The 14,191-nt window shown below is 29.9% G+C and overlaps 2 protein-coding genes across 2 annotated transcripts; both read right to left on the bottom strand.

Moving 5' to 3' along the window:
- Positions 1-259: 259 nt before the first annotated feature.
- On the bottom strand, positions 260-7,451 carry LOC107474662 (1-acyl-sn-glycerol-3-phosphate acyltransferase 2-like). The gene is made up of 12 exons (XM_016094295.3): positions 7,373-7,451; positions 6,463-6,530; positions 5,634-5,756; positions 4,281-4,320; positions 4,035-4,108; positions 3,736-3,795; positions 2,639-2,716; positions 2,369-2,527; positions 1,921-2,046; positions 1,615-1,707; positions 1,261-1,347; positions 260-616 (listed from the first exon to the last, which is right to left on the bottom strand). Exons 1-12 carry the CDS (start codon positions 7,449-7,451, stop codon positions 371-373), a joined length of 1,233 nt encoding a protein of 410 aa, XP_015949781.2. The 3' UTR covers positions 260-370.
- A 3,953-nt stretch (positions 7,452-11,404) lies between these two features.
- On the bottom strand, positions 11,405-13,337 carry LOC107474665 (germin-like protein 8-9). Its single transcript, XM_016094297.3, has 2 exons — positions 13,268-13,337; positions 11,405-12,078 (listed from the first exon to the last, which is right to left on the bottom strand). The coding sequence occupies exons 1-2, from the start codon at positions 13,335-13,337 to the stop codon at positions 11,525-11,527; spliced, it is 624 nt and encodes a 207-aa protein (XP_015949783.3). The 3' UTR covers positions 11,405-11,524.
- Between the last annotated feature and the right edge of the window lie 854 nt (positions 13,338-14,191).

Raw genomic sequence — 14,191 nt, 5'->3', positions numbered from 1 at the left:
TTTAAGATCTTTACAACTATAGCTGATCAAGAAATGGTTATTAATGTAGTATTAGTAAAAAATAATAATATTTAAGATTTGAAAATGTACAACTACCTGATATTAAAAAGGTGATACAAAGTGTATAATTTATCTACTCCACTCTATTGTTTGTACATATTTAACCCGATTAATAATAAAATAAGTAATCCATATGCATACATCATACAACAAAGAAGAATTGAATACATACCCTAGGTGGATTTTGGTAGCACAAAAGATAAAAAGGAACGAAGAATCTAAATACACGAAAATGCAAATAAAGTTCACCAAAATGGTACTCAAAAGAATTCCAGTGTAATGAATTAATTTAGCAAACAAGTAACTTCATCTAGTCTTGTTTGTTACCCCTAGTCTCTGCTTGTAACTGTTCTCCTCTATTTGTTTTTATAGGGACAACTTTTGCTGGTGTTGAATGCTCAGATTGTGAGAAACGAATTAAAATTTGCATTAGGATAGTAACAACTCCCAAAGCAGCTATTGAAATTGTGAGACCTTTCCATGACATTAGTAGTGGAAAAAAGAGAACGAACTTCACAAATCCCACAAAAAGCAAAATATACCATGATATAACAACCTACACCAAAAGTTAAACTTGATTAGTAAAAATAAAAAAAAAAAACTCATTAGAAAACATAGTTCGGAGAAGCGGACCTAACCGGCCATATCAACCAGATAAATTGAGAATTAGTTACCAAATCGGTTTGGTTCAGACAAAAATCGATCGGCAACGAACCAAAAAATAATCAAAAAACCAGTTATTTGGTCAAACTGACTTATTTTAGCAGTTAACCAATTTAAAATAATAAACTACAAAAAAATCAATTTTTTTTGAAAAATATATATTTTATACAAATATATTATTTTATTTTATTCAATTCAACTCTGGTTATACCTCGTTGAACTTTTAAACCTTTAAATCTTTAATTCTACCGATTTAATGACCAGTTCAATTTTTAGAACATTGTTAGAGAACATACAAGTCATGGAGGGGAAAGAAAAATTAGGAAGAGCTTGAAAAATAAATTGGATCACAAACAGACACTTATAGGGCAGAATTGAGTTTTTTGCTTTTGAGAATTTTGAAGAAAAATCTGCCAACTTATACTTTTCAACATGCATTGTAGTTTTGCTCTAAAATTATTTTACTTCATACAATGAGATACAAAAAAAAGAAGATAAAAAAATGCGAAAGTCATACATATTGAGAGAGTATCTCACCAATAGAGACTTGATTGGTTTACCAGCATCATGAGATTCTTTGTCACTAAATTTATCTTCATATTTATGTTTGTCTAACAACGCATCCTGGTGTGCGCAATGGAGAAAAAAATGAAAGGGAAAAAGAATATAAAATAATTAAAAAAGTCATAAAATGAAAATTTATAGACACAAAGCAAAATAATATACCAAACAACTTTTGCAAAGGGTGTGTATGCACAAACTTTAGAAAAAATAAACTATTTACTCCTAATTGAATAAGAAAATCATGAAATACAAGGAACTTTTTCAAAGTATGTTTAACAAAATCTTTATAATATACATAGAAATTATAAGAAATCAAATTGAACCCACCTTAGCCACAAATACATCTCGACACCATTGAGCAACACCTTCATCATCCTTGGGTAATTCATTCATCAAATGTCGTTTAATATGAACATGCACCTAAAAAGGTAACAAGACTAGGATTTTAATTGAGCAGGGCATTAGATACAAACGATATTATTGAGTTATTGGCAATTCAAACAAAGTATCAGGATTTAGTTCCCTAACTTATAATTGGATGAGAGAAGCTTTTTCATTTGAGTAAAAGCCAGAAAAAGAAGGGATCAAGTCAATGGTGCAGTTGTTTCTAAATCTTGATTTTGATAGGCTTACCACTGAAGGTTCTCCCTTGAAGATTCTTAGCAATGTCGGAGGAGGTGAATTCTTAGGAATGGCTAGAGTTACATCATAAATGGCAGGAACAAAAGAACGCATATTGCTCACTGCTGAAACAAATCCCTGTAAAACAATATTGAATGTGTTATAATATAACATCCGAAGAAAAAAAGGAAGCACCTCCAGCACAAAAATGCCTAATTGGCGCTTCCTTCATAGAATGCGTGTTTTGCTTAGGCGCCTACCAGTCAACGTGCGAAAAAAAATACAAGGTGCAACTTGGCAAAACGATGGAACCTCGGTAAATAATTTGAAGAGGGAGACATTTTGGCAAAAAGTTTAAAAAATGGTGATATACTAGAACAAAATAACCCCTAAAAAATCATGAAAAGAAAAAGAAAAAAATACAAGATGCAAAAGAAAAAGGGAAAACAAATGATTTCACCTTAGTTCTTGGAATCAAAACGTTTCTAGGAACAGGCAATCCAGTTGTGGTTGCATATTCCTGAGCAGCTAAAAGTTTGGCCTGTGTAAATCTTGTTCCTTCCACAAAGAGAGCCAACCAAAAAGGAAGAGGATAATCCTGAAGTTGTTGTATGCCTGACTGAATTACAATATAACAAGCTCAACATTCATAAAAAGACAACAAGAAAACATTGAAAACAAGAATATCTAATTTTGTGAGCATAAAGCATATGTTTTAAGTAATTCATACCTTCAATGTGTTTTCATCTTTCGCCCAACTTCTCTCTAGAAAAAGATATTCAGCAAACCACATTGACCAACCAATCACCTTCATATATTTAATTTTCCGGTAGATTAACCATGGTAACAAATAAGGAAAATCATAACATGATATTATTCTAAAACGCTAACAATTGACAACAAGAAAAACATTCATAAAATGTTTGATCATGTGCTACAATGAATTATATCTCACAAAAGGTTAAGTCGTTAAATAATGGTAAATGGATGACTGTAATATCTACATGCACATTCTCATACATGAGTTACCATTTTCAAATTGTGTTGAAATTTGATTTTAAATGGATGAGTGAGGGAATGAAGGGTTGAACTCTAAAACTAATTGGTCATATAGGGATTTGACATTATGTCACATCAAGCTAGACATTATGCAAATGTAGTTCATGCATGATAACAAAAATATAGAGTTAGTACTCATATTGGTCTCTAAAGTTATATTCACCATTCAATCTGGTTTCCAAAGTTTCAATTAACTCAATTTAGTCCCCCAACTTAGCATTCATGGCTCACATTGGTCCTAACCTCATTTTCATCACAGAACAATTAATGATGTACTGAGATGAACTTAAAACTGACACACTAAACTTCCTAATAGGTATATAATATGGTAATTGAAATTTCTTTTACCTCACTTTTCTCCCTCGAAACCTTTAAAACATTAACCCTAATTTCACATAAGGGTTTTAAAGACTTCTTAAAGAGCAAATTGAAGTAAAAAAATTTATTTGCTACATCAGATAGCCGTTAGGAAGTCTACTGTGGCATCCGTCAATCTATCTCAACACGTCGTTAATAGTTTTATGAAGAAATTAGCCACAGGGACTAATGTGAGTCACGGATACCAAGTTAGGGACCAAATTGAGTAAATTAAAATTTGGGGACTAAATTGAGATGCAAGTGTAACTTTACAAACCAATTCGAATATTAACTCAAAAAAGATACCTGACCAGGTAAAAATAGATCATTTCATGAATTATCAATCCTTATAGTAGCTTGCCTATTTTTTTTAATTATTATTTCAACGTCACAAGTCTAAATGGATCATACCGGAAGAAACTTTGATGACTTCTTCATCACAGCAAGGGCACTGCCAAGGCATCCCGAACGCTGTTGTATGTTCAATAATAAATAGTGGTTCAAGCACAAATAAAATGTATCAGTCATAAAATATATAAAGGATATGATATTTTACTATAAAGTATCACAAATGTAAAAATTGGGTTTAGATGTGCCTCTTTTTGTCCTAAGCAAGTCATGCTTAAACATGTGAACATGTTAATGTGCTTGCAACGCTTGCATTGAAAATGTGAAAAATCCAAAAAAGTCATACTAAATAAGAAAAATACCTGAGCTAATATCCATCCAACAAGCCAATCAATATCACTTCTGTGATTGCATATGACAAGTGCATGCTCTTTACCTTGAAAATCAGGACAAAAACAGAGGATGAGATTTTACTCGAGGAAATTTTGGCCCTTCAAAACAACCTTCTTTTACTTTCTAAAACAAACTCAACCATGCACACTAGAAGAAGAACGAGGAAGAAAAGTTGAAATGGATTACGCACCAAATGCATGGTACAAGAAACTTACCCATCTTGTTTATGATTTCTTGATCTGTGAATATTTGGAGCTGAAATAAGAAAGTTCCAAATAAAAAAATTGATCATGCTAAATGCAAAATAGGAAATTTTAAACTGTAGCGAAATTCATGATGTTCAATATAAGATAACATCATATTTTTATCATTGTTGAAGGATGTGAAAAGTAAAATAGAGAGAGGTATTATGGTGATTTAGTGAATAAAAACTAACATAAACAATTATCTAATAAAAGGAGCAAACAACAAAAGGAGCACTTTCAAGAATAGACTAAGCATAAAATGTTTTTATTTAACAAGGATAAGTCACATTACATAATAAAGCAAAATCTCTCAACATTTTCATATATGTGAAAACAAGTCTATCAAAAAGAGAAAGAACAATGAAAATCTCCGTACTCTATTATTTGGCAGAATAGAGTAGAAACATTTAGTCTCTCACCAAATTATTTTATCCCCTTCAAATCTTTTGTTATTGACTAGACAAAGTAGGATAAAGGAGAATAAAATCTGTCTAAAGTGAAACAAAAAAGTAACTACAAAATAATAAAAATAGTGAAAAATAAAATAATTCATCTTCACTTTCTCTAACTACATGGATCACTATTCTATAGTAGTAGTATATGACATTAGAGTATTTTTTATATATAGACAAAAGAATATGTAATGTCTTTTTCTGAAATACCTACATTAATAGGAACCCAACATTTTTTGCAACAATTTCAAATCCATAATGGCATTGACAGTATAGAAATAGGCTACTGTAATTAAACAAATGATCATAATTTTTATTTCTGACCGTTATTGTTACTATAATCATGTAAAGAAACCGGCACAATTGGATATTTTACATAATAAATTAAACATGTGCTACAACATCCTCAACCTATGAAATACTCGGTTTTAATCAAACCTAATGTTCATAATTTCTATTTAGCATCTTTTTAGTAGAAGGAAAAACCATAAGACCAGTTTTATATCTTAAGTAAGCAATTTCTAATGAAAATATATGGTCCAATTTTACATCATAACATAAAGGACTAGAATCTCACACATTTTGTAAAAAAAGATGTTCGTTGTAAGTCACAGATGCACAATATATCTAAATCTAATCTTACTAACTCTCATTCTTAGAAAAATGTATAGTTGACTATCAAGTTCAAATGTTCTTAACTTCTTATAAGCTTACAAAAGTGAAGTAACATATTTGAATAAAAATTTAAAAATCCAATTTTACCTCATACAATCAAAATACTCCTGGCAAAATGTAAAAGAAAACTTTGAACTAGCAAATAATAATACAAAAAAAAAAACCATAACGGAGGAGAGGGAAGTTGATTTAATACCTTAACTCCTGCCCACCAATCAAATAGCCATACAAGTTCTAGCCACAACAATTCTAGTGCTACCCTACTGATTCTTCTGTACAAACTCTTGGATATTGGTCGTACAAGGCAATAACATATTGTCTGAGGCCAAATAAACAAAATCAAGAGGCTATATAATTAATTAATTAAAGTAATCCAAGACATATCTTGCTTCACAATTTAATCAGTTGCATTAAACCAAAAGTGATTCTCTCTTATCAAAAGAAAAGTTGAAAATAGTAGTTATTATTAACTTTCTTCGTTACACAATGATTTATGCAATGGCTAGAAACAATCAAGCAGTTTCTTTTTCAGATTTTCAAAACTAATAAGCTTAAGTTAAAATAATAATAATAATAATAATTTGTTCTATCAACAATTAAAAATCAATTAAAGTATACCAAATTTTCAGGCATAAGAATACGTTAAAAATGAAAAAGTGTATATGACAACAAAATATCAAATCAAATAAACAGTCTAGTTTTCTCCTTTATCACAAACAACATTAAAAAAATGGAATAGTTACATTTTTCCCCTTTTATTTTAAACTCAACGAAATGTGGATGAATAATTAACAAAAAGATCTTCCCAATTGAAAACCCTATTATTTAGATTAATCTATTGGTACCAAAGAAGAAACACACACACAAAAAAAGTATCTTTTTCCCTTTACATCGTTATTGTTTTTCCAGCAATAACAAATTGAAAAAAAATATATATATCAAACAATATCAAAATTTACAATTTTATTATTATTGTTTTGTGAAAAGAAAATTAAGGGGGAATAAGAATCAAAGAAAAGAGTTACCTGAATGAAATTAACAATGAGACCGGTGGTGAAGAATAATATTCCCACAGGAATAATAGCAACTACGGCTGGGACAGGCATAATAACCAAAACATAGAACACAAAAATGCTGATTGAATTTGATTTAATGAATTTAATTTCAGAAAAATCCTATTTGGTATTGTGTATTCCTCATGAGTATATTCTTGTTTCTATTCTTCCTCCTCTTTGTTTTTTCTAGTTTCTGTGTGCATGCAAAATTTTAATACATTAAATAAAATAAAATAATTTTTAATTTTATTTTTTAACCTCAACCTTAGCCAACCTTAAAACGTGGTTTGCCAAAATTTAAAGGAGACATCAAATACACGCCCCATGATCATACCAGTGGCTAGAAAAAATAGTCACTCTTTTGAGTGTTTTCACAATAATAAACTAAGATTACAAGATTAGGAGCATGTCTGGGAAATTGAAAGCAAAATATCTTTTTTTATTTAAGTTATTTTTCAAAGAGTACCTATTTTAATTAGTCTCTAAAGATTTTAAATATAGATATTTTAGTCTTCAAAAAAAATTAATATACAAATTAATTCTTAAATTTTACTTTTGATAAATAAATTAGTCTTCAATTCATTTTCTGATAAAATAAATCAGATAATAATTAATTTAATTAATTTTTAATAATTTTTCATTTTAAGTTCAAACAAAAATAAGGATTTCAAACAGGAGCAGTTACGTATCTCCCTCTCTCCATATGTGAGATCAGTGCTTCGGACATTCTTCTCCCCTATTCTCTTCCCATCTCGCCAGGCCGTCGCTGCTAGGAACACCATCCGCCGCCCAAAGCACCAGCCGACACCACCCTGCCCACCGCGAACGTCCGAGCACCACCTTCGCGCACGTTGCGTCATTCACTAGCTTTCTTACGCACCGGCCGTGCAGCCCCCAGCCCTCTCCGTTGGCGTATCGGATCCCTCTGCCCTTCCTTTCTTTCCCGTCGCCACGGCCATGTCCGGTCACCGCGCAACCGGCAACCGTTCAACGTTGCACTCCCTGGATCTCACCGCTGAACCCCGTTGTCACACCGTGGTAGCAAATCTGAGAATAGGAAGTCCCTCTCTTCTCCTCACGCAAGCACGATGGGTGATGAAAATTTTGCTACACCATCGTCAATAATCTTTGATGATTATATTCCTTCAAATGACAATTGTGCTTTACAACTCCCACAAGAGACCAATCAGATAAAAAAGTGAAAGTCTTTTTTTTATACATATGTTCATTATAGTAAATCGGTAGATGGTTATTTTTATGCCTAATGCAGATTGTTATTTATGTAAGTACAATTAAAATAATCTAAATATTCAATGTAGTAGATATGCAAATAGTTGTTTTAATGAGCATTTGGATGATTATTTTATTAGATTTGGTTGAAGCATAAAAACTAAACATTTTGGGAGGTGATCAGTTTTATATGTAATCAAGTTATTTTAATTGGGGGTAAGGGATTCATGGTGTTGTTGGGGCTGCTAGAGGAGGTCATGGCACTGGGGCTGTAGGGGGTCACATTGTTAAAATTTGAAATTTGAAATTGGGGGATTTAAAATTTGATGTGAAATAACTGAATGGGAATTTTTGAATTTATGATAATCTGTAGTGTGATCTTCACTATTTATTTTTGTTGGGCTAAATAATCAGCCTATTGTACAAATTATCAAAATTCTCCATTATCTCCCTAGTGGAGTTTCATTCATTAACCAAGTTAACCAAGTTATTAAAATTTAAATTTCAGTCACGCTCCTCCTCCTCCTCCTCCTTCTTTAACGTCTTGTTGTTGTTCTTCTTCTTCTTCTGCTTCTTCGTCTTGTCTTTTTGTTATTGTTGTTGTTTAATTTCTTTTTCTTTGTGAATTAGATGTATCTTTTTTACTGAGTGAAATTTAAAAAGTATGAATACCTTTTATATTGTTTTTTTTATAATCAATATTTGTGTGCTATATGTGTGAACTTGTGTGCTTTGTTGAACAAAAATGTATGTTATGCTTAAATATTTGTGTGCTGTAATAAACTAGAATTTGTTTAATAATTTTTTACAAATTTGTGCGAATTACCAGGCTATAAGTTTTGATTACTTGTGTTGTTTTTCTATATTCGATATTTATATGCTATTGTATGTATTTTTGTTTTTTTTTCTTGATTTTGGTTATTTATGATGATCTTAATTTTTTTGATTGAGTTGTTTAAAAAATTAATGTTATTGTATGATGTATGCTATGCTAAACAAAAATGTGTGCTGTACTTAAATATTTGCGTGTTATGATAAACCAGAATTTATTTAATGATATCTGTCAAATTAGTATGAGCTATCAAGCTGCTTCAATTACTTGTGTGCTACGAAAATGAAGGGGTGTGTGTTATTTCACTTTATTTGATTTACACATGTGATGTGGTATGGTGTAATACTCAATAAAAGAATATACACATAAATTTTGATGGAGCAAAATTTGTATATTGTGCTTCAAAAATTTGTGTATTATGATTAAAAAATTTGTGTATTATGTAAAAAAATTTGTGTGTTATATCGATAAGTTTGTGTTATATTCTAATTTTCATGTGCTATACTTAAAAAATTTGTTTGCTATGCTTTGAAATTTGTGTACTTTTCAACAAAAATTTGTGTGTTACATAAAGTGTAGAAAAGCTTGTACACGTAGTTCAAACTCTTTGAATTATGTGCTAATGGAGCACTGGAGCGCGTGATACGCGTTTCATTTTGAGAGTGATTTTATTATAGTTTGGCCAACTTGGTTGAATTAGGTTGCCAAAAAGATTTGAATAGGTAGCATTATTCTTTATTTTTCGGTAGAGTAATTACTCAAATCAGTCTTCAAAGATTTTAAAAATTGACATTTTAATCTCCAAAGAAAATTAATACACAGATCAATTCTCAACGTTTTTCTCTATCTGACATAACAGTCCGCTATCCATTTTATTTTTACTTTATGTCAACCTTTATTATTATTAACTTAACTTTATGCATGTGGACGATGACGCTAACATATTAATACATTCTTTTTGTTAGAAACAAGTAAGGTGAATAATGATGTTTTAAAATACAAATTAAAATATTTTCTTTTAATACAAATATGATTTTTAAAATAGGATATTTTTTATTACATTAAATACAAAAATATCAAATAATTTTAACTTTAAATTTTTTGTAGAATAATTTTTATTATTATTATTATTATTATTATTATTATTATTATTATTATTGTTGATTGATTGATTGACTGACTATATATATACTTTTTATATTATAAATACATATATAAAAATCTAATGAATAAATTTATCATTTGTGATATTTAATTTTATTTTTTCTTTTGATTTATATAGAACATTGGTGTCAAACACTAAAATTGTATTTAGAATGGAAATTGAGGTTGAGACAGAAATTGGAAGACTGAGATTAAATTAAGTTTTTATATTGTGTTTGGTGTAAAATATATAGGATTGAGCTATATCTTAGTATCCTATTTAATTCAACATAAATATGAAGATGAAATAAGAATATTTATTAAAATATCTGTAGTTATTAAAGAAAATGTTGAAGTTCTATCTAGTCTCCGTTCTTAGAAATTTTAGTCCTTTATGTTTTTACTGTCTGCCGGTACTAAAGAGACTGAAATTTTGTATCCGAGATTAAAATTTGAGTGAATTTCCATCTCAGCCCATGATAATTTCTTCAAAGGACTATGAGGCCCCGATAAAAAATATCATTTCTAGTACTTGATATTTAATTTCGTGAGACTGGGTAATCCATCTGTCAATGATCTCTCTTTAGAACATATTTAATTGACACATTAATTACTAATATATCTTCCATTTAATTTTTATAAGTAAAAACAATTTAAAAATCACTAATATTTTTTAGTTTTATATAATAAATTTAGCTAATTTATTTAAAAAATAATTAAAAAAATAAACAACTTTGATAATTTTTCTTAAAAGATAATAAAACTCCCAATAAAAAAATTTATCAATCCTAATTGGTTTTTAATTGATAAATCAACAGTTTAACATTTCATGTAGATTTATTCCGTTAATACATAAATAAAATATTAACAGGACTAATCAATCTCATAGAAATAAAGATCAAAAATAAAAAATGATATTTTTTGTTGAGAATTTCATTATCTTTTAAAATAATTATAAAAAACAGAGACAGTTTACAACTTTTCTCTAAAAATTTTAGTTTCAATTTTTAACTATCAAATATAATATTAAGTCTTTGACCCAATTTCAATCTCTAAAAAACAAACACTACTTATTTTCTTAAGAATTATCTAGACGAATATGTTGAAGGTGACCGAAATAGAAGAATCCAGGAAGGTGTGGCGGTTAAATGTGGCTGATCCAACGGTGGGTGACACCAGCATAGGAGAATTTCGACGCTCAATGTCTTTAATGAGGTAGCAAATTTTATGTGTGTATGCGTAATGAATTATTCGTTTTTTAGCTAACATTTAAAAAGTTTTTGGGATTAAGCTTTGAAATCTTTGGGTTGATACCAGGACTCAGTTAGGTAAAGGTTAAAGTTCGAATTAGGAATGATAACACAATCCATACTCACAGATATTCAATACATCTTTATCCAATCATGAGAAGTAATTATCCAATTCGATTTGGGTACTTGAACAAATGGACAGGATTGGATTTTGAATGTGTCTGTCTAATTTTGTATATTCATTTTTAACATTGTATGAATTTTTATTTTTTAATTTAATATATGTTTGGATAGTATTTATACTTTAAAATTTAATTTTGTATACTCCAAAATATTACTAACAATATCAAACAAAAATAAATTAAAAGTATAAGTGTTTTTTGTTGGCAAAAACACGCAATATTATATCAAACCAAGCAATATTATTAACACCCCCATTCTAATACAACAAATAACGTGGTACATATAAATTAACCTTCATGCATTTTATTTATTAGTATGGATGAATAATTGCATGAGGTGCAAGTAATAAATTAATCATGGTATAAACTGAAGATCTGCATCTTCTTTCTCCCAACTAGTTGTTATCATACCAGAATTGCTTTTGAAGATAATCGATTGTGTTTTTGTCTATTTGAAAGGCTTTGGCTAAAATTTCATCAGATATTGGTGGAGTAGATCCAAAAACAGCATTGGCGATAGTGATAACTCCTGCATTTTGACTGCTTAGAGCAGCAATAGCAACAGCATTGCCATAACCAACATTCAATTGGAAGTGAGGAAGCCCGATTGGAAACACAAACACGTCACCCTTGTTTAGCACTTTGGTGAAAAGACGGTTCTGTCCATTGTTTTGGTTAGAGGTGACAAATCCAACATGAAGAGTGCCTTCAATGACAATAACAATCTCTGTGCCTCTCGGGTGAATGTGAGGAGGGTTTAATCCTCTGGGTGCAAAGTCTATACGAGCTAAGGATATGCCTAGTGTGTTGAGTCCGAATAATTCATTAACGCTAACTGGAGTAACTTTTGAACCAAGTTTATTCGTCGTGTTTCCAGCATCAACGTGTTTAAAGAAATCTTCAGCTACCACAAGCATAGGATCTTTGCAAAATTTTCCATTTACAAAAACTGCAATTCAAAAAAAAAATGTTTTATTAAAAAATAAGGCAACTAAATGATCTTTTACGTGAATGAAACTAAATGTTCAGAGTTGGTAGCATTAAGAGTTAAGACTCAGTACACGGTGGTTAAAATTTAATCCATACTCTTACGTCTAATACCATATATGAAATATTCTTAAATTATTTTATTAATTTTTATAATTTTATTAAATTATAATTAAATTTTATATTTTTTTAAGTTCTTAAATCATTTTAGATTTTTTAATTAGATTTTTGCTGTAAAAAAATATTTGTATTAATAAAATATTTTATTTTTNTCATGATAAAATTTAATTAAAAAAATTAAATTTATAATAAAATATAATAAATTAATTACAAATTTAATAAAATTATAAATACAGTAATTCAACCTAAAATATTTCTCCTTTTTCAACCTTATGTTTTTGAAGTTGCGTGTGGACAAGTTGATGATTTTTTCATCTTTGACCATGTCTAAACCTGAAAAATTCTCTTGTAAATCCATAATAGTGTTGAGTTTTGTGCCTAATCATTAAACTTCTTTTTTGGGATAACCGGTACTTAGATTAATATATTCCAATGTTTGACATAGTGTTATTAGGGTGTTATTTTTAAATGTGAAATTATTTAATTAGAGAAATAAAGATTAGATCGTCTGATTTGTTAGAGGTATAAAAATTGGACCGTTTAATTTATTAAGATACAGAAATTATACCGTCCAATTTTGTAAAAAGTACAGAAATTAGATCGTATGATTTGTAGAGGTACATAAATCGGACTGTTCGATTTGTATTAAAAAAATTAAAAAATTTGAGATACAAAAATTGAACCCTTTGATTTGTGTACTTTCCACCGTCTTAAAAAATATCAAAAATTACAATATTAAGATATATCACTACTTCTATTTTCATACTTAAAAAAAAGTCTTATTGTATGTAATTTTTTGTCTTTTAGCAGTTGACTTTGAATGATTAATTCACCCTTGCATCTAAAGGCTCTTTTTTTTAATATGATTTCCAATTATGAGTAACGCTGCTTTATGGAGATCGTGGGTGATTTACACAGTTGTGACGGCATAACGTTGGAGTTTGGTGGGGGATGAAATTGGACCGTTCGATTTCTTGCTGGGAGAAAGGAACACAAATCGGACGGTCAATTCATACATTAATTCATTTTACCTATTTGCAATCGGAAACAATCGAGGGTTGTTGGGAATCGGCGCAAAAAATGATAACCAGATCCAAGCATAAGTAAGCAAAAGTGTCAAAGGACCGTCCATCTCCTTGCAGTCGACACGAGTTGTCCTACACAATGATCTATACAGGTGTGCGAGGCATACCGAACCCCAACTAAACTGTATGATCCTCGCAAAGTTACGGAACAAAGGCAGAAATTTTCAGTGCACCGCTGCACCCGACTTATCTCTAAACAAAATAGTCCCAAACAACAACATTATGTGACACTTTACATACATCTGAATGTGAATATCATCAGTCAACACTATGCGATCTTTCAAATCCCTAAACCATGTCAATTTTATAAAGCTTCCTCTACAGTCTGTCTTTCTCGATGCAACCCCAAACTGGTGCAAACACTCGACCTCCATTGCCTCAAAATTACCCATGGTCGATCCTGTAACTGGAAGACTATTTATCGGCAAATTGAGAATCATTGCCACATCCTCCAACGTCACCACACACTCACCAACCGAAAAATAAAATGTGTGAGTATCAGGCTGCTATCTCTTAACCAGAGCATTAATCATTGTTGATTGACACTAGATTACCCCAATTTAAAAAACATAATAAAAACCTGTCTCCCGTAAGTGACTCTCAACAATTTGATTGTACAAATCGGACGGTTTTAAGTAATCACATATCAACATCCGTGAACCCTACAAGATTATATTTCCTTTATAAGTAGCAGTGTAATATAATTATTTTAACAATAATATAATTTTTCTTACATGTCCATTATTATAACTAACTACTTGTATAGTTGCCTATCAAACATATATTATAAACATATATAGTAAATCTGTCTAATTTTTTGTCTAAATTATACTAAATTATGTTAAACTCAATTATTCATAAATATAAATA

This window comes from Arachis duranensis, chromosome 2 (assembly GCF_000817695.3).
Source record: "Arachis duranensis cultivar V14167 chromosome 2, aradu.V14167.gnm2.J7QH, whole genome shotgun sequence".
NCBI lineage: Eukaryota > Viridiplantae > Streptophyta > Magnoliopsida > Fabales > Fabaceae > Arachis > Arachis duranensis.
This window is presented reverse-complemented; position numbering and strand designations above follow the sequence as displayed.